Here is a 21046-nt window from a genome sequence, read left to right on the forward strand (position 1 = left end):
ACATTTATTTAGCTGAGGCTTTTTTTTCCAAAGCAACTTACAATGTTAACCTGTCTGCAGTTATATACACATAGTTTGGAAGGCACAGAGGCAGATACTTTACAAGTGGAGCGATTCTTCTTGTACAGTGAAAAATGCCACACAACAATAGCGAAATTTAATAATAACAATCAAATCCTGATAAAGTGAAATACAAAAGACTTGACTACCATGGCTCAGAGCAAAAGATTTGTCATACAGAAGTTCATATCTTACACTCGTCTGTGTTTGCTTTTGCTGCTGCAGTTCATATCTGCACTGCATCCTATTAATCACTAATACAAGCATGTGTCAATATAGACTGTTCTTAAAACATCATCAGTTTATGTTAAGAATAAGTTTCTTAACACACTAGCGACACAGTTACAGGGGCTTTCATTATGTCATCTAACTTGAAGTGTGCAAGTCAAGTGCTGCTCCCTCACTCACAGCACCTGGCTGAGTAGGTACCGTTATATTGTTCGTACTGCTGGCGCATTTCCACGAACGATCAGAGCAAAAAGTGATTTTTCCTCATAAATGAACTCTTCATAATTGGCTCGCGGAAAGCGGCCATGCCATAAATTATACTGCCGCCAGCTTTTCTCCCGTTTCTCCATCATAGTTTATACTAGAGTGCACGGTACCACTTGCACTTGGCTGGAGACCACATTGATTCACGTCGGCTGCAGGAGCCACTCGAACCTCGTCACATAACGCGAACAAACGTTTAAGCGAATGTGTTAACAGCGCGCAGAGTGATGAATGTGTCTTTTATATATATATATATAGGCGCCGCGCGAGCTGCTGGCGCACAGTGTGCGCGTGCAGCCGTGCCTGAAGAGCGCCACATGCTTCTAGCGGGGGAGGGTGTCGCCCACACATCACCGCACTCCTCTGACAGCGATGCAGCTACCATGTCCGCGCAGCAGCCACACATTTTGTGTGAAAAGCCGCGTCGCGTTTCATTCTCCTCTGTTCATGTTTGCGCCAGTTTGGGTCGAAAACGAAAAGACTGAGCGCGCATCCGCGGCGGAGACACCCTGCCCGAGCTGCGTCTCGTGAGGGTCCCGCGGGCTCGCGAGGACGCCGAAGCGAAGGCTGCGCTCGCCTCGTGCCGCAGAACGTCGCCGAGTCCGAGAAAATAACGCACATAAATAATAATAACAAAAAGCGGCAACGGAGAGAGGGGGCGTCTGTCAGGGAACGTCGTGCACCTGGAAAAACCGCGGAAATGAAATGAGGCTCAGAAATGGAACTGTCGCCGTTGCCGTGGTTCTGCTCACTTCCCTCGTCAGCGTGTCCTGGTACACGGGCTGGCAAAGCGAGAAAGGTGAGTGCTGTGCTGTGTTGTGCTCTGCTGTGCCACACACACCCGCGCTGTCATGTCACCGCCGCAACACCGCCGCATGATTATTTCTGAACGTGAAATGCTGCTGTACGGAGAGTGCATCCCGCTGCAAGACGACGCTCGAGGGAAGGCGCGTGAAGAAGCGTGATGCCCGGAGCGCGCGCGCGTCAGCTGAGCATGTGTCTGTGTGTGTACGCGTGGAGAGGGGAGCTCTGAGTCCGTCTGTGCCACGCGGGGGTGTGAAGACAGCATGTTTTATAGTAATAGAGCCGCTCAGTTAAGTCAAGAAATCGAAACGGATGTATTTGGTTATTTAGTATTATAAAGGAACGTAAAGTTGCACTGGGACCGACAGCACGTGAAACCGAAAAATCCCGTGGTACCGGCCAGTTTATTAGGCACACCTAGCTACTACTGCCTGCCTGGGACCCCGTTTTGCCGCCAGAACAGCATGAATTCAGCTGTAAGATGCTGCACACATGTCACATTGACTTCGGTCCGTGTAGGTCTGAGAGTTTCACAGTTTTTGACAGCGTGTTTATTCTGCTCTCATTGTGTTCCTCCGATCTCACAGATGCTCTGTTAGTCTGTGAACTGAGGACTGAGCAGGCCGTTGGAGTAAAGTAAAGGTACTGTCATGTTTGTGGAACTATCCAGAGGTGATCCGTCCTTTGTGACAGGTCAAATTACCCTGGTGGAAGTATCAGTTTGAAAAAAAGGTAGTTTGCCAATGAAGTGATGCATTTTGTCAGAAACAATGCTCTGGTACTTTGTGGCACTCAAAGGATGTTCAGTTGGTACTAAACAAAAGCAATGTGTGCCAAGAAAAGATTCCCTACACCATTACACTACCACCGCCAGTCTTGGCTGTTGACACCAGGTCGGATGGCTCCGTGGATTCATTCTGTTTTATGTGACCTCAGTGTGTCACAGTAGAAGCTACAATTTAAGAAGGAGTTTCCACTTAAAGTGTCGCTGAGTGTATGTTTTTGTTTGCCGCACTGTTCTGTGTAAACTCTTGACTGCAGTGTGGAAAAAAAGAAAGAGCGCTGCTGTTTCTGAGATGCTGTAACAACGATATCTTGCACCAACAGTCATGCCACGCTCAAAGTCACTTAGATCACCTGTCTTTTCCATTCTAACATTTTTCTGAACACCATCTCGGTCTCTCAGTAACAGGACCTCTTGATTTCTTCTGCATACTTTGTATACTGACTCACAGCTATGTCACTCACTAAATGTGCATGTGGGTGGGGGCTGTATGTGTAAATGGCAAGGTGTACCTAAGAATGTACTATAAAAGTATTTAACATATGCCATAGCATCTTATTTGGAGTTGGGTGGTGTCAGCTTTGCAAAGGTCAGGTAGCCTAAATGTAAACTAAAAATTACCCTTTTTTTTCAAATATCTAGGCATTTTCATCATACTAAGATGTAAAAACCATAACTGATGTTGTATATCACTTACTATCAATAGAGGGCTAATCTGAAAGTTCCTGGTGCCAGTCCAAGGTCGGTTATGAAATTGGCAGCCAATCAACTTTTATTTATATTAATCTTTATAATGCATGAACATGTAGCAATTTGTTAATAATAAAGTTTAAAGTGACTGAAACTAAACACACAAATTAAATAAAGGGAGAAGTTATTTAACAAAACTGTATTAGAAATACATTTGCATACTCACAGAAGGAGATTTAAATAAAACAGGTGTTAGATTTCCACAAGTATCTAATAAAAAGGAGAAATTCAATGAAAGCGAAGTGAATATAATCCAAAGTGAATATTGACTTCAAAATAGATGTATAACATGCAATATTGCAGTTTTATATACATGTTTAACTGCAGTGTTTCTCTTATTTAGTTAATTATTGTGTTAGTTTTGCTTAGCTGTACAGGAAAATTTTGCCAAGTCATTTTAGATCGCATAACTTGCTCAGTTTTACTACAGCAGATACCCTCCTTATGCTTCAATCAGTCATTTTCTGAATAACCATTAAGCACTAGTCCTTAACCAGTAAACAACCTGCTCCCTCTCCCTAGTGGTGTAAGGGAACAGTGGAACAACTAGGGGACTGAGACAGTTGTCTTTTATGGCAGGAACAGTGATTACTTTATAGTGTCATCCATTGGCTTTGTTTGTAATATTTTGCCTGTTCTCAGTTTACCAATTCTCCATATTTTTTATTTACAGTCTGGATCTCTTTGAACCAAGAGTGTAATAAAATTAAATAAGTGTTTTCATTACAGTATTTCAGAGTGCTGTACTCATATGCAATCAAAGATTGCAGCCCTGAATAAAGGGAGACTGGCTAAAGACAAGAAGCTGTAGAATTATAGACACAGTACCCAGCATTGTTGTCTATATGAACATTTCTTTCTTAGGAGCTTCGTTGCTACTGTTGGATGGAGAGCGAGGGCTGCTGGTTCCAACAGGGCTGCCTCTCAGTAGCTGGCAGTAGGAGAAGATTGGCATCGTGAGGAAGCCTTGATTTGTCCTCACACAAACTGTCGACTCTGCAAGTTGCAACTCGGAGAACAACATTGTTGTGTTTGCAGAGGGGATTTGTGTCACTAACCCTCATGGCCACTGTCCACTGCATTGATGAAACAAAGTAGCAGCTCAGTTATTCATTGTGTTTGGAAGAACCAAGTAAAATCTAGGTAACTCACTTAACAGTTTGCTCTGCTTACACCATTTAGTATTGCTCAATAAATGGAATGTACAGTAACTCACACACACTGGCTGAAACCGCTTGTCCCAAGTGGGGTCGTGGCGAACTGGAGCCTAACCCAGCAACACAGGGCGTAAGGCTCGGGGGGGGGGGGGACACACCCAGGACGGAGTGCCAGTCCGTCACAAGGCACCCTAAGCAAGACTCGAACTCCAGACCCGCCAGAGAGCAGGACCTGGCCAAGCCCACTGCACCACCGCGCCCCCATCTACAGTAACTGGGTTCTTCAAATCCTGAAAACTTGCCCCTTTGCATTTGATGGTTATCATAATTTCCAGTCATTTAAGTAGCAGTGGTTACTACCAGTGTATAAAATTCTCGGTACCGTTTCCTAAGTGGTGTTTAGAAACTTCATAGCTTGGGAGGCATAAATTATTCTTTAACTGTTGTCAGTGGCATTGTTCCATTGGGCCTCCTGGACAGATTTTGTAAAAGTACAGCTAGATGTGGTAAAATGCTTGAATTAATAAAATGTGCAAATGGTACGCTCAACTATTTGCCTCATGAAGTTAAAGGACTCGAAGGAAAAACAAAATACTGCAGTCACAGAAAATGCTTTTCTGTTCACTAGCACAGCAAGAGTGGTCATGGAAAGAATTAAACATGTCTGAAGAAAGACATTACAGCAAAAAAAGTTTTCCTTATCAGACTTTAGAGGAACTAATATGCTGTGAGTGCTGGTAAATGTGCTATTTAATCTCGAGGAGTCTACAGTAACTCAATTATTTTAATTTTTGTTAGTGAAAATTGGAACATGTCTGTGGAAAATATCCTTTCTGTATTTTATTTATACTGAAGATCTCAAGCGATGGTAAAGATAAATGTGTTTTCCTCATTTTCTGTTAAATATCTCAGATTAAGTTGAGAAGGAATTTACCGTAGTTAGTAATTGTCACGGTTACATCAGCTGTGGAAAAAGAGGAAAGAGACTATGCTCGGACTACCTTGTTGCCAGAGACGTGACTTAAAAGACAGTTTGACAAAATGAAAAAAGATTGAATCAATACCATCATGTCTTCAGTGAGTATCTTAAGTTGAATGGCATTTTGAACACAGTGCGTATAGGTACACACCCTCATTTACAGATGAGTTCAACTGTTGGAATTTTAGTTTTCTGATGGACTTGTCAAATTGCTCGTTCACTCATTACTTTTGTTAACCATGTATCCTGGCCAGGATCGTGGTGGATCTGAACCTATCCCAGAATCATTAGGCGCTGGGCTAGGAGGGGTACACTTTTGGTGGGATGCCAGTCCATCACAGGGTAGTCAGTTTTGATGAATTTACCATGCAATGTATTCGGGGTTTTCCACAGTCTTCAGAGGGGAGTAAATTCTTGCATATGGTATTGGCATCTCCTGCTTCGCTGTGTCCTACATGGGTGAGACTGCAGTCTATCACACACTCATGAGCTTGTCGCTTCTTCTGAGTATCCCCTCTCCTGCCAAATACTGTGTGGAGAGGTGGTTGGCATGGCTTCTTTTCTTTAGTTGCTTTGCTTGCTTGCTTTTGCAGGCTATATTTACATGTGATTAGCTGGAACTTGTGAATAAGCTGCTGTGTGTGTGAAATTTTATGGTTGAAATGGAGATCACGGAAAGTAGAGTGTAACAGCTGTGTTTGGGGAAATGGCCTGGAAATATTCTGGACGGGGTACACTTTTATTTTCTTGTTCGTTTTTGTGTGCGGAGGTGGGATAGACTGCAACTTGGCAGCAAGATCAGAAGAGCAGAAAATGAAATTATTCTTAAGTTAGGAAGAAAAGAAAAAAAAGAGAACTGTAGATATGACGCTAGAGGATTAAATGAGGCTGTTTGGAATGTAAAGGAGGTTTTGTCCTGCAGATGGACAGCAGGTTAGTGGTTGGAGCCGTGACCTCAAATTGAAAGACCTGAGTTTGAGTCCCACCTCACGTTGGAGCATCTGTGAGTAAAGTACTTATCCGCAACCTATTTCATAAAATGGAAATACTCTGCTCTAAATATGGGTAAGAAATTGTGTGTGTATCTATATATATCTATACCTAAGAATGTAAGGTGGTTTTATAACTGTAAGAGTGTGCATGTGTACATATACAGTATATATATGTATATATAGATATAGAAATATAGATGTACTGTATATACCTAAGAATGTAAGGTGCTTTGGAGAAAAGCATTAGATGAATAAATAAATAATACAGAAATCACCTACAAATAAGCATGTTTATTACCTATGGGAAAAGGCAGAGACTTCATCAGACCTTTCTCTTTTTTATTTCAGTACTGTAATTTGTCTGGGGGCGGTTTGCTGTTTGTCTATCATTACATCTATCTTTACATTTACATTTATTTATTTAGCAGGGGCTTTTCTCCAAAGCAATTTCCAATGAACTTTATGTAGTGTTATCAGCCCACGCACCTTATTCACCAAGTTGACTTAAACTGCTAGATACACTCATTAGTCATATGTTAGTATTACTGATAAGGATTTTTAGCTTTCACTATTTAGCTAAAAGGTACAAGTGAACAATTTATCACTTATAACCTCACTGTGTTCATCAAATGGTCCTACTGTGAAACTGCTGGATTTAATACCAAATTCTAAATGTGGAAATAAATAAAATCTAATAAACACTTGCCATATTCCTCTAAATATGCACATTTTAGGCGTACTGTATTTAGATTTTTAAAGTGCTTGTTTTTGAGAGTCTCTCTACATTGTGAAATCTTGGCCATCTGAGTCATTGAACACTAACTCCACTCACTGAACCCGTGATCTCTGAGCATGTGCCCGCTGCCTTCTCTGTGTTCAAATAATATTATCTAAAGTTCCTCTGAGTAGTATCTGCAGTCCTTTTTCAAAAAAGGTTATGCTGTTTGAATGAAATACATAATGCATAATATCACATCATTGCCAATAGATAAAAAGTACGAGTAGTCATCTCAAACGTCCAACATTTATGACCTTTTGGCAAATGTGTTTTCTCACTTTGTATGATTTTGCTTGTGTGCTGAGCTAAGGGACTTTCATTCTACGGGTGGGTGACATAAGGAGTATGCATTTGACAAAATAACTATCCAGAACCCGTTGTTTGAGATCAGGGTTATCCATTCATCTACAGCTTGTGGTAGAAGGTGGAGAGTATGTGAAACAGTGAAAGCCAATACTGTATGCTTCTGCTCCACCGTGGTATTATAGAACTGCTTTTTTTCCTGGATTTGTAAGGCTTTGTAAAGCCACCATTTTTGTATCAATTCAGGCACGGGCTACATTTTATGTGAATTCATGTTTTACTTTTTTTGTTATATACATGTCTCTTTTTTGGAATCCTACCTGTTATGAATAAGAGTAGGGAGGGTGTGTCTAAAATACGAATGTGTTTGGTCCTTTTCCTGACTCATCGTGTTCATGTTGGAGACGGTCTTTCTTGTTACCAAAAAATCTGAGGTGAAAGACAGAGGGACAAATCCAAAAAAAGAATCAGGTCATTCAGTAAGGCACATCTGTGTCATAGTGATCATTCTGTGCCATTGTCCTAAAAATTTATCATCCGTGAAGCAGCTCCATGGTACAGTCATTGGGGAACCATTTCAACCTGGAATGCATAATACCTTAATTTTGGAAAGATTATTAATTCTGATAAACTTTTGTTCTCCTATAGAGAAGCTGCTAGTCTACCAGCGTGAGTTCCACAGTCTGAAAGAGCGTCTACGTGTGGCAGAACACAGGACACTGCAGCGTTCCTCTGAGCTCAGAAGCATCCTGGAGCAATTCAGACGCATCATTGTGGATGCCAGTGGCAGCAGGAACACCAGCGTCTCAGGTGACTCTCAGTTCTTCTCACACACATTTAACAAACTAAAGCTCAGATGCCTCTGCAGTTGGAAAAAAATAGGTCCTTTACACCAAATCTTGTTGCTTATATCATTCTTCAAAATAATGTGTGCATTTCTCTCAGAAGACACAGTCCCCCTGAAATCTCTGCCCATCTCTCATGAATTGCTTTGAGAGTTGTTTAGTGAGGACTGTTGGCAGGATCCATATATTTTCATTCATTCATCCATTATCAATAACCACATAGACCCCATACAGTGCAATGTGGGGTTGCAGTGGTCCAGAGTCTATCCCTGAAGCATAGGGCACAAAGCAAGATACATCTTGGATGGGATGTCAGTCCATTAAAGGAAAATCACACACGCTCATTCCCTCACACATACGCACTAAGGAAATTTAGAGATACCGTTTCACCTGAAACATATGATTTTGGATTTTTTACAGTCATACTCATGTTGAGATTTAGGTACTAACTTGTTTTCTTCATAACAACTAGAAAATATTATAAATAGATTTTTTCCAAAAAAAAAAAAAATCATTGCCTCTTTCGCTTACAGACTGTAATTGTTCCACTGTAAAACAGATTCAGGTTTCTTCTCTGTAAGTGTCATTTCTCTGTTTTCTTCCCAGATGAAACCCAGAACCTGCTGAAAGAACTTGCCCATAAAAAACCTCTTCAGGTACCAAACATCTACTACCACATGCCACATCTACTCAACAGCCCAGAAAGCCTGCATCCAGCTGTGCTGGTAGGGCAGGGCAGGAAAGGAGGTGAGTCACTGTATACATCAGTCAGTATGAATGGCACTGAAAACCATTCTGAAAGGATCTGCATTCAGACTGTCTTAAATTTGTTTCATACTCTGTTGAAGTGTGCATATGGTTTTCCACAAGTTCTATGCAAGTTTTTTCACTCGTACCTTCGGTATCTGGGTTATGGGTGGGACATTTAAACAATTGATGTTCAATGGGATAAGACATTCTTACACTGCTTGTTCTGAAACTTTCACCTGGGAATTCATTTGTTGCTGAAGACTAAAGCCCCAGTGCTGCTGAGATCTGGAAAGCTTGTGTGTTTGATATCACCTTACAAGTCTTTGTCTTTCTTTCTGGAGGCTAAGGCTAATTTGACATGTCTTTATAGGCCACAGTATCACAACAACAGCAAAGTCATTCGGCTTTGTGTTGTCAATGTACAGTAAGTGTGGGCTCAGGGTGATTGCTTGGGGATCGAAGTAGAAGGTCCATATGGGTGTTCCTCTTTAGTGGGATTGTGAGGATCAGGTTTGTCTCTCAGTATGCAATTGGGGACAACAGGTTTGATGCACAGTGGTTATACAAGAAAGGTCAGGTTCCTCTAAAAGGACCTCACTGTACAAAATAATGTGGGGAAGAACGGAAGTCAAGTGTGGGATCTTTTATTTCATCCCTCCTTTGCTGCATTGCAGGCCTACTGACAATATCATTTACTTATCTTTGTGACTGATTCCAATTTGAGGAGCTGATATGTATCCATTACGAATGAGCCTTGTAACTGGCGGGTACAGTTTTACATTTCATATAGGTTCTAAAGGTACATTTAGTTTTTCATGTCTTTCCTCTCTGATTTCCTTTCCTAGAGGAGAGGAGATTTCTTTCTGTAAAGCGTCGACTAAGAGGGCAATACAGAAAAATGACTTAAAATAAATGTGCTGCGTCTTAGGCATTTTCCTCTTTACATTCTAAAATAACATGTTCAAGTAGCTATTTTTCCATAAAGAGCAAAGGGATTAATCATGTCCCTCCAGCACTGCTAGTTTAAGAAAGTGTTTTTGGTTTTTGGAAAGTGGTTTGCTCTTACTCATTGGGAAGCCTAGGCTCATTCTTGGATTTAGGAAGACATAGAATTGGCTTGCTGGACTCCACTACCCTATACGGATGGACACGATGCAATAAATCCTCCTGGGCCCAACGAAACACTGTAAAGTTGTCATCTAAATTCAGTATCATCTTCCAACATCCTCTAGCACTTTCTGGGAGTGGTCATGTTGAATGTGGAAATAAGATCTCGCTGAAAATCTCCTAAAGCCTCGCCAGTGTTTCTGGAAATTGTATCCCACGAACTGAACGCATTCTTTCTGACTGCTTGGGACAGAAAAACTGAGAAGTTCTTATTTTTTATACCAACCATCAATAATCACGTTTTGAGTGCAGGGTTCACCTGAAACACATGTCCTTGGTTCTTCGGAACGAAACCAGAGCAACAAAAGCAAATCCATGCAGACAAAAGGAGAACATGCAAAATCCGCACAACTGAAATGGATTCAAACCCATGTCTGAACCAACAACCCAGGAGATGTAAAGCGCTAGTGCTGCCTGCTGTGGCAACGTTACACCCTTCTTTGTCATACATGACAAAATAAAAAATGCTCATAAAGGATGTAGCCTGAATGCACAAAGTATTAAGGGGCCGTGTGAAAGCATGTATGCGTGTGAAAGCAGAGAGGAGGACATCTGGCAGGGGAGATGTAGCATGAGTCTCCTTGAGGCGAGTAGCACCGGAACCGCAGCTGCCTGGAACGACCCTGAGAAGGGCTTTCTTTAACCACAGTGTGAAATCTGTCTGCAGCCAAGCGCAAAGGGCAAAGAAACAACTTAAGCGGAAATGGTAATGGCCATTTCCAAAGAGACTAAATTCTTGTGAATGTGTAACACTGATTTTAAACATTTTACAAACATTTTACAAACATTACACAATCCATTAGGTGTTTCGTGATAACATCAACGTCGCTGCCTGTTTTTCTCAGCACCAAAAGCCCAATAAGGTATATTGCTTTATTAAAGTATGTAAAAGTGTATTACAGAGAAAGAGATGAATGATTGCCCTGAGCATGATTATATGCGTCTCCCTGGCTCCTTTCATCTTTAGCCTACTTTATTTTTAACTGCATCTGAGCTCTGATGGGAGATGATGCATGAGGGACCAGACTTCAGCAATGGGCAGATCTGACATTGTTAAGGAGCTCTCTAATGAGATGGATAACCCTCCACGGAGACATCAGCTGCTGCAAATAGACTTTTTCTAGTGTTCAATAGAGTCAGAAAAGACCCCCACTCGTGTACCCAGAGCAAGAATCGAAAAAGCCACCTCCTCTGGAGGAATTCAAGGTGACTCTTTGCAATGAAGTGCACGCAGCAGTTTATGAAATGCAGATGGTTTTGTTTTATGCTTTTTTCATTCTTAAAAGGTGCTGCTTACTAAATTGACTTTTTGGCAAAATGGAGAGTCTGCTGTATCACAGAGTGCTATGGTATTGTGGGTTTTTTCAAACTGCATTATTAATAATGAGCAGACAGTATAGGCAGTACTTTGGTGTATTGTCTACTGTAATGTGTCTGTGTGAAGTACAAATCTGAAGCCTCTTCTCCAAACCCAATGCAACCTTGTTTGTGTCTTTAGATGCAGTGTGTTCAAATTCACAAAAATGTTTATTTCTTGCTTTCTTTTGTGTTCCTTACAGTGTCCATAGTGATGGGGATCCCAACGGTGAAGAGGCAAGTCAGGTCTTACCTGGCAGAGACCCTGCACTCACTCATCAACAAGCTGCTGCCTGAGGAGAAGCTGGACTGTGTGCTTGTCGTGTACGTTGGTGAGGTGAGTCTTCCATAGGGAAGGCTGACATTTAGAAGTTCAGTTTGATATTCCTGGTTGCTAGAAATGGAGGATCTCTATTTCTATTTCCTACCACTATTTCGCCCATCACTCCAAATGCCCCTTCATCACAAGCAAAACCTAACTTTCACACTAAAGAGCTGAAGGATGCCTTGCAGGATGCTTTACGACTGAGGCAAACTGCGAGGTAGCAGTTCACAGCATTCCTACCAGAAAGGGAAATGATGTTCACACGCCTTTCATCAAGAAAAGGAGAGCGTGAGCTCATACTGTAGTTGTAACACATACCTTTAGTTTCTCGGGGATTGCTGCTGTTGGGACATTTGGTGCTACGTTTATTCAGTAGATCAAGTTGTATTGAAGCTAGGGTATTGTGTGAAACTGTGTTATCTATGAGCCAGGGATTTAATTGAAGGTGAGAAGGTGTGTACGTTTTCTGTAAATATTTTATCCTGATATTTGCATGTCTGTGAGATGGGGATCTTTAGGATACGCTTGTGTTTGACAGTGGTTCAGTTCAGTGTTGCATTGTGCTCATTTCTTTAAATTCAGAGACACTCCTTTTTATGAAAAACACTTAACAGAGATACACTATATAAAGAATTATGTTATGGTAGCAGTGAAAAGCTGTAGTGTATATGGAGCTTTATTGGGGAAATGAACATTAGAGGATATGTAATGTTGCATTGTTTCCGCAGACGGACACAGACTTTGTTCACAGTGTCATTCGGAGCCTGGAGAAAGAGTTGAGTGTTCTTTCTTCTACTCTTCTTTTTTTCTGTGCCGCCTTCCTCGGGTCCATTACAGTCACTCATTTCAGACAGTGGCCAACGCAGTTTCACTCACCCACTTAGACTGCATGACCTCCATTCCCAGAATCATGTGCTTTGGCCTTCACGGGAGGAGCAAGATCTCGGCCAAAAATGAATGTCTGGAAGAAAATGTACATATAAATTTCTTCTGCACACTTTCCTGTGACATTTTTATGTGGACACATTTCCTCTGCTGCCACCATGTAATTTACAGTCTGCCTTAATGGAAGTGGCATTTATTTATTCACATACAGTTCCCCCCTGAAACCATACTGCTCTGAGGCATACATTGAAGTGATGATTTCAGATGCTTTTGAATCCTCATCCAGGTTTCTACTGAACTGTGTCATCTGTAAGATATTGGATTTCATTTTAACCTTTGTGGTTCATTCACGAGCCAGATGCTCTACCTCTTGTCATTTCCCCAGGTTCTCAAGTGAGTTCAGCTCTGGACTGCTAGAGGTCATCTCCCCACCTGCCAGCTACTACCCTGACCTCAACAACCTGAAGGAGACCTTTGGTGACTCGAAGGAAAGAGTGAGGTGAGGCTGTCACCACCATACTAACATCAGCAGACATTACACGAGCATTCTGGAAGTCAAAGCAGTAAAAAACATTATGCTGCACTGTCAGCACTTCTGTGAGCTAGAAGACAAAAGCATGTGCCAGAGTATTTCCCTAAATTTACTCATGAGCAAAAAAATGTATAAGTGGATGAGTATCGTATGGTTTTTGATGGTAATTGTAATTATTTCTTTTGTCGATCGTATTTGTTTTCCTTTTTACGATCCTGCCGCTTCTATCTTGACCATTGTCCATTGCTGTGTGAGAGGACTGTGTAGAGAAATGGAGGATATAGAGAAATGCAAAGAGGAACTGATCTTGCTGACTTATAAAAGGTGTGGTGCTGCCCAGAATGGAGGAGGAGGAGTTTGGAATTGTGTCGCGCAAAGGGAATCATGATCGTGCTGTTTGGCTGTGTGTGATGTCTGCAGCAGGTGGGTGTCAATGGATGGATTCAGAGCTCCCCCACAGGAGAGGGGAGCTGTGCGGGAAAGAGACGCAGGTGCTTGGCGTGCCTGAGACGCTCCTCAGATTGGATTCAAGGTCATTGGGGGGCGTTTGTCTTTCCTAGTGACTGCAATCTGGGACCATCATCTCTCCTTCTCCTCCTCCCACAACAGAAATGTGTGCTGCTTTGGTGATACTGCTGGATTATAATTCACTCCTATCTTACTTTCTTCATGGCAGCACCTGTCTCATTTGCCAAATTCTTGTGTTCCCTGTGTTTTATGTGAGATGGAGAAGCGTGGAGCTAATATACCTCACAGTGCAACATGCCAAATGCAAGCATTTGTACCTGTGTCCAGAGGAACAGGAAACATTTTTGATGCACGGATTAATCACGCCCTGGATACTACAATACTTGTCATTTATAAAAATGATGTTTTCAACTTTATATGTGTTCTTACCTTTGTCATTTCTGGCAGACAATGAATATTTACAGAGGGAGCTTTTCTGTTGAGTGACCTCCCACTTGATAAAATAAAGGTTGTATTTAAGTCATAGGTATTATACACAATATTTGCAAAAGTAATGTTTGGACTTTGCTCTTGCTTTGAACTGGGCTGTATAAGGCCAATCTTTGATAATAGTGCCTTATCTGTACCGCACTCTTTAAGTAGTTAATAGTGCCAAAGGTGTGTTTATACTTCAGGAAAAATAAAGGACAATTTGTCTCTTATAACTGTAAATATTTGTTTGCCTGTAATAAAAGAAAAGACAGACAAATTACATTTTTGCTAAAATATTAAATATTGACTGAAGATAGGGGGTACGGTGGCACAGCGGGTTTGGCCGGGTCCTGCTCTCTGGTGGGTCTGGGGTTCAGTTCCTGCTTGGGGTGCCTTGGGGTGCGGTGACTGGCGTTCCGTCCTGGGTGTGTCCCCTCCCCCTCCAGCCTGGCGCCCTGTGTTGCCGGGTTAGGTTCCGGTTCGCCGTGACCCTGCTCGGGACAAGCGGTTTTAGACAGTGTGTGTGTGTTACTGAAAATAACAATGTCATTATGTATACCTGTATACAAACAGTGTTATGCTTCTTGATTTCAGGTGGCGAACAAAGCAGAATTTAGACTACTCTTTTCTAATGATGTATGCTGCCAGCAAAGGGCTTTATTATGTCCAGGTGAGTATGGACTGTGTAACAAAAGCCTTGTCATACAATATAGTGTTTTATGCAAAAATATATATGTATTTTTGGTTTGTGTAAGGTGGCTTTTTGAGAAATTGATGCAAGGATAAAGGTTGAATTTGAGTGTCTGCTGTCCTCTCTGGCCTCCCACTCCTTCTAGCTGGAAGATGACATTGTGGCCAAACCAAACTACTTTGGCATCATGAAGAACTTTGCCCTCCAGCTCTCCACTGAGGACTGGATGATCTTGGAGTTCTCCCAGCTTGGATTCATTGGTAAGGGCCTTCAGCTACAGAGCCTCAAAGAGCATTACATGCATGTCAGATACTTTCTATTCTTTACATCATGACCACAGACTAACCTTAAGTTTGGACCATCCATGCTCAACATTTCCTGTTCTTCTCGTCTAAACACCTGGTTGATGGTTCTGTTGAGTCAGCGAAATGAAGATGACAGAAAAGTCTGTTTGGGCTGCAAGCTTTTGTAATTAAGTAACATTTTTGTTGATGGAGTTGTGGTGAATGTGGTAAGAATTTCTCAGAGGAATTAAAGTAGATGCTGGAAAAGAAGAAAGTCTAGTGTCTCAAAAGCAGTGGGAAAGTGCACTGATAAAGGACAAATTTGTGAGAAATTGTTAATAAACTACTCTTAACGCCCCTCTTGATTATTTTGCTGTTAGAAATCAGATACCTTTGATTCTTTTATGAAAGGTCACCCAGTGCTCCTCTTTACCAGATCTGTCTCTACACAGGGAAGCTGTTCCAGTCTCCAGATCTGAACCTAGTTGTGGAGTTCATCCTTATGTTCTACAAAGAGAAGCCCATTGACTGGCTTCTGGACCACATACTCTGGGTTAAAGTGTGCAGCCCAGAGAAAGATGCAGTATGTAGATGCATCTCTGACTGGTACTTTGTGATTACTTATGATATAAATCATTGAAATATAAATTAAAAAAAAAAAAAATCACATTACTGTTATCTCTATTTATGATGTAAACTAAAGGTCTGATGGACAAATAGCAGCATTTCCATTTGCCACTTATCCAGTGCAGGTTCCCAGTGGTCTGGATCCTGTCACATAAGGCATAGGGCATGAGACAGGTATACCCTGGATGGTAATCATACACACATGCTCATTCACTCACTTAGGGCAATTTTGAAGTTTCACTAATTCATTTGTAACGTTATCTTTGAACTGTGGAAGGAAACCAGAGCACCCAGAGGAAAACCCATTCAAACTCCACACTAACTGAGCTGGGTTTAAACCTACAACCCAGAAACAATGAAACACCAGTACTACCCACTGCACCACCTTCCTACTTAATTCATGTTAATATTCTTAAACAGAATTCTCCAGAATAACAAAACATTGTACACCATCACTTAAGACAAGCATTTTACAAGTGTGGCAATATTATGAAATGACTGCGAATAGCAGCCATAATATTTTACAGTTCGGCTCTGGTGTGATTAGAACATCACATTGAACTTATGCTGACAAAAGCAGGAATGATAAGTAATTATCTGACAGTCTACAAGATTGGTAGTTGGCAAAAGGCTTAACACAGTGTTGACCAGGGAAGGCTTTCAGTGGCTGCTGTGTGAAAGCAGCACAAATATAATTTATCCACATTGAAAACATCTCCGCTGGTGCTCCTCTTGTCAGTGTGGCAGTGATCAAGCTGAAATAATGCTCCCTTTTATAAAAATATCACTCTCCGTATGCAATTTCTCGTACAACAAACTCCACAAATTCCATGTGCCCTCTTCTCAGTCTATATGTTAACTTCTCACTGCATACTTTTTAGGAAAAACACTCTATGGAAATGAAGCTGACAATGTGCAAATCAACTGCAAATGACGGTTTCATACACCGGTATGAATTATGTAGCCAGTGCAAAACAGCACAAAGTAGTATATCTCTATGTAGTACTCAGCTAGGCAAGAAATTGAATGGAAATATTCTGCTTTGCCTGTTAATTTCTTCTCCTCAATTTCAGTGCCAGGGTCACCTAAGAGCATAATAACCAAAGTAACAGTGAGGTAATCTTCAAGGACAAATGAAAACCATATGTCTTCCTGTGTCATTGTTTTGCCTGTTCCCTCTCCCTTGTCGCTCTCTCTCTCCAGAAACACTGTGAGAGGCAGAAGTCAAGCCTTCGGGTGCGATTCAGACCTTCTCTCTTCCAGCATGTCGGCCTTCACTCTTCCCTAACAGGAAAGATTCAGAAACTCACGGTAACACTCACCTGCCTCCTGGCTCATTCGCTGCTGAAGGTGCACACAAGCACTCTTAAGCTAGAAAACACTGTGTTCCCACTATTACTTTTGCTGATAAATCACGTCCCCCTAGGACAAGGATTTCTTGAAGCCGGTTCTTCGCAACATTCACATGAACCCTCCTGCGGAGTTGTCCACAACCTTGAAGGTATATCAAGGGCATAATCTTGAAAAGGCTTACACAGGGGAAGACTTCTTCTGGGCCACTACCCCCATCGCTGGGGACTACATCCTCTTCAAGTTTGACCAACCAGTTAACATAGAAAGGTGAGCCAGAAGCAGCCAGGAGGGCAGACACATGTTGAGACTGGATTTGTGTCTGAGAGTACGAAGCTATTGTGGCCGTGCGCAAAGGGGTTACTGCATAAAATACTGGGCATTTCTCAAATTACAAAATGTGTACTATCATTACAGCTGGAGATGCATGGAGAACCTCACACATTTTCTGAAATATATTCATGGCAGCAACAAACAGTGCTATTACTCATCAGCATTTACCGTGTCAATGTGTAATAAGACTGATACTCGTATCAGTTATTGTCCCGAGGTGTTAATACGTCTCCCTGTACATATTAGATACTGGACTTGCTTTCCATGAAACACTGTAAATCCTCTGCCTGACAGCTGAATCAGCAGTCAATTTCCTCAGAGTCATTTATGACTTTGCTCAACACTGAGAGCAATGACGTCAGTAAATCATTAGGTACTGATACATTGTGAAAATCATCCTCCTCTATAGTGGTAACTATAATGATGGAAAATGTTAGATGTTTTTGGAGGCAGATATAAAACCAGGAAGCACCTGGGAGCAAATACCTATGAGTAGTCTTTCTGTGTTATCAAAGAATGAGTTTGTATTTGGAAACACAACACGGTGTCACAGAGTGTGGCTCTTTGTCTATCGAGAGGGTGCTGGGACAGCTCTGGAAGACATCCCCTTCCTAAAGTTTCACAAAGACATGTATATGGGTCTATAGGTGTTTGCTTGAGCAAGATGGAAATATTTCCTGGTGTTGTAAATGTGTGAATGTCCATAAATCAGATCTGCTTTATGGCAGGTACCTCTTTCGGAGTGGAAGCCCAGAACATTCTGGAGACCAGATAGAGAACACCAACATTGAAATCCTACCTTTCTTGGTAAAATGAAAAAAAAAAAATTTCAAATTTCCAAAGACCACTATGCTAAAAAAAAACAAACAATACTTCAGGTTTTCAAAAAATGTGGTTTTGTTGCCACTGTAGGTTTGACATTGTTTTATAACAAATAAACAGAGAGCACATCTTGTACCAGTTCTGTTTTATAAGTATAGAGTGACTGATGGGTTACAACTAATATTGAGTCTGTTGGTTTTGCTCTGGTTTAGGAAACTAAACTGCAGTTCAATGACAAATATAAACAAACAAAGGACCGCTTTTACATAGTTGGTGAGTAATAATAACCATTCCTCAATTAGGTGAAAAAGTTTCACTGAACTTTGCTGGCCGGGATAATGTTTTTGAAAGGGAACCGCACACTGTGACATTCATGCGTGTCTCTTCCTGTAGGTCAGTTTGAGAATGGTGTGACGGAAGGATCGTTGGACCCCGTGTTTAACCCTGTGGCAGCAATGCGTCTGGCTGTGCAAAGAAACTCTTCAGTGTGGGTTGTTCTCAGTGAGGTCAGCCTCTTTTAGCTCATCTTGCAACACTGACTGACTTATTACTAACGAATGTGTCTTCTTTCATGGTGTCCTTCTGTGGTGGAGCACACCAGTGTGCTCTGAAGTGCATTTGCATGCGACTGATCACAGGCTTAATCACATTTACCATTTAATATGTTGGTTGCTTGTTCTGCTGTCTCCAGATTCACATCAAGAAACTGCCAGGCTAACGTGCCATGGTGGGGCTACAATGTCAGGGTCCCTAAGGACCCATGTCGGCTGTCCCACCCAACGCTGACAACAGCAAGGACGATGCCCTGATGTCCCAATGGAATCACACTACCTCAGATACTGTTAATACTACCGAAATATATTCTTCAATGAGAAGTAGATAATATGTCAGAATAAAGGACTGACATGGGTGGAGGTAGAGCTGCTGTTGTGTAAGGGGCTACTGAACAGCGCTGCCCGTAATGAGGTGTACTGCACTGCACTGATTCAATCCACATGCCATCTGAACCCGTCCCATTCGTGCTTGTTCTGCAGAACAATTGAAATAGTTCCAAAACATATGCTGTTACAGCTATAAGAGGGTCAGCAAACTCCTCGGCCCAGTTCCTGCAATTATTGCTTATGTTTTAGTAACAGTTTAACAGAAGGCTTTCATTTCTTTACATGCTGTGGAGTTGTTCTGTACTCACACCATTTAATGGCAGAATTCAGAATAAGTAAGCACATGATTTGTAGCTATTTACTGAGATGTTCTACATGCTCCCTTTTATGTTGCTGCATTGCCATGCACCGTTCGGAAGGAAACAATGAAACTAGGGCTCCTTCTTCATTTGGTTTTGCTGAAGGGATCCATTATTATAATGAATGAAAGCAATGTAATGAACCTAATTGAATTAAGAAATTTAACAAAATTAGATTTAAAAATTCTGCTTCTTGTTATTTCATTATTTTTGTGACAAAGGGTGAGTCGTAAGTGGATCCATGACCACCCTGGGATTCATTTAATTAATCTGTACTCTGCTGATGAGGGCATATCATAAACTGTGCCTTAAATGAGGGGTCTCTCTAGGCTTTTTCTAGAATCTGACTGATTCAGCTGGTTTCTTATTCAACTGTACAAAGGACCTGTACTGTATCATTCATCAACTCTTATCACTCACAGAGTAAAGTACCTGTGTGCCACCCAGCCCTTGGCTGATCAGAGTTACTCAATGACCTCTATTGCTGTCATTGCTTTGCTTCCCAGCACACTGTGTGGTGGTGCTTTTACTGTTTTTAGATACTGGTTTGGGAAACCCTGAGAAGGACCTCTATTTCAAGGTCATTTAAAATGTCTTTATTCTCTTTTCTTTCTTGTTGGAACTGTCTGCCATCTTTTCTATAGGAACAATAATCAGTCATTGGACAGATTTCTCTGTAGTTGTCTGAATTTGTCAGAATGCCTGGACTTTCGGTGATACCATCAACATATGACCTGGGTCTACATGTACAACACACACACACACACACACATTTTCAGAACCGCTTGTCCCTTACGGGGTCACGGGGAACCGGAGCCTACCCGGCAACACAGGGCGTAAGGCCGGAGGGGGAAGGGGGCACACCCAGGACGGGACGCCAGTCCGCCGCAAGGCACCCCAAGCGGGACTTGAACCCCAGACCCCCCGGAGAGCAGGACTGCGGTCCAACCCACTGTGCCACCACACCCCCCCACATGTACAACATTTGGTCAAATTTCATTCTAAATTTGAGGGTATAATTATATCACTCACTCACACACACACAGGTTGGGTGAAGCCACTTGTTCCATGGGGGGGTCGCAGCAAGCTGGAGCCTAACTCGGCAACACAGGGCACAGAGCTGGAGGGGGAGGGGACACATCCAGGACGGGATGGCAGTCCGTCGCAAGGCACCCCAGCGGGACTTGAACCCCAGACCCACCAGAGAGCAGGACCTGGCAAAACCCGCTGCGCCAATGCGCCACCGCACCCCCCCTATAATTATATCAAAAAACACAAAAAAAGAAGATAACTTTTCCCTGCTCTCTCATCTTAAAAATATGGAATGCTGGGCATGAAGTATCCTAAAGAAAAGTTTGCACAAACGATCTGAACTTCCTAGGTGTGTACAGGTGAGCACATATTTACATAAACTCAAATCATGATCAAGTCAGTATGTCTAAATACTTTCAGCAGTCAGAATCTTATTTGATTAAGCTGCCTGCACACTTGAAAAGGTGAAGGGCATATTTGAATATTTTACTTACAAACCTGTCCATTTACATGCAAACCAAATAAGTGAACGTACACTGTTTTTATGGCAATTGGCAGTTATAAGAATTGTGAAAGAAAAATGCCTATTGCGTACCGTCATGTTTGTTTGATATGCACAGATGGGGGTTGCGTGCCTTTTTTGTTTTCTTTAGTTTTGAAGCTTCTCCTACAATCAACATGTTTAATTGAGCACTGACCAAGTCAGGTGCCTTCATCTTTGTACTGCAGATTTTCATATATGTGTGAAATAAAACAGAAAATCTTGATG

General features: G+C 41.9%; 1 protein-coding gene across 1 annotated transcript; it reads left to right on the plus strand.

Moving 5' to 3' along the window:
• The first annotated feature begins 1129 nt into the window (after positions 1 to 1129).
• LOC108920445 (alpha-1,3-mannosyl-glycoprotein 4-beta-N-acetylglucosaminyltransferase A-like) lies at positions 1130 to 19986 on the plus strand. The gene is made up of 15 exons (XM_018729200.2): positions 1130 to 1351; positions 7748 to 7909; positions 8551 to 8691; positions 11421 to 11554; positions 12271 to 12317; positions 12813 to 12926; positions 14493 to 14568; positions 14735 to 14849; positions 15326 to 15456; positions 16704 to 16811; positions 16927 to 17120; positions 17912 to 17990; positions 18218 to 18278; positions 18399 to 18511; positions 18697 to 19986. The coding sequence occupies exons 1-15, from the start codon at positions 1258 to 1260 to the stop codon at positions 18721 to 18723; spliced, it is 1596 nt and encodes a 531-aa protein (XP_018584716.1). The 5' UTR covers positions 1130 to 1257; the 3' UTR covers positions 18724 to 19986.
• Positions 19987 to 21046: the final 1060 nt, after the last annotated feature.

Source organism: Scleropages formosus, chromosome 14 (genome assembly GCF_900964775.1).
Source record: "Scleropages formosus chromosome 14, fSclFor1.1, whole genome shotgun sequence".
In the NCBI taxonomy this organism is placed as follows: Eukaryota; Metazoa; Chordata; class Actinopteri; order Osteoglossiformes; family Osteoglossidae; genus Scleropages; species Scleropages formosus.

Bases quoted from the DNA above. Each gene is read 5' to 3' on its own strand.
- LOC108920445 (XM_018729200.2), top strand. From the start codon at position 1,258: ATGAGGCTCAGAAATGGAACTGTCGCCGTTGCCGTGGTTCTGCTCACT. The intron at 14,569-14,734 runs GTGAGTATGGAC...CACTCCTTCTAG, and splicing joins AAGGGCTTTATTATGTCCAG to CTGGAAGATGACATTGTGGC. The intron at 16,812-16,926 runs GTAACACTCACC...ACGTCCCCCTAG, and splicing joins GAAAGATTCAGAAACTCACG to GACAAGGATTTCTTGAAGCC.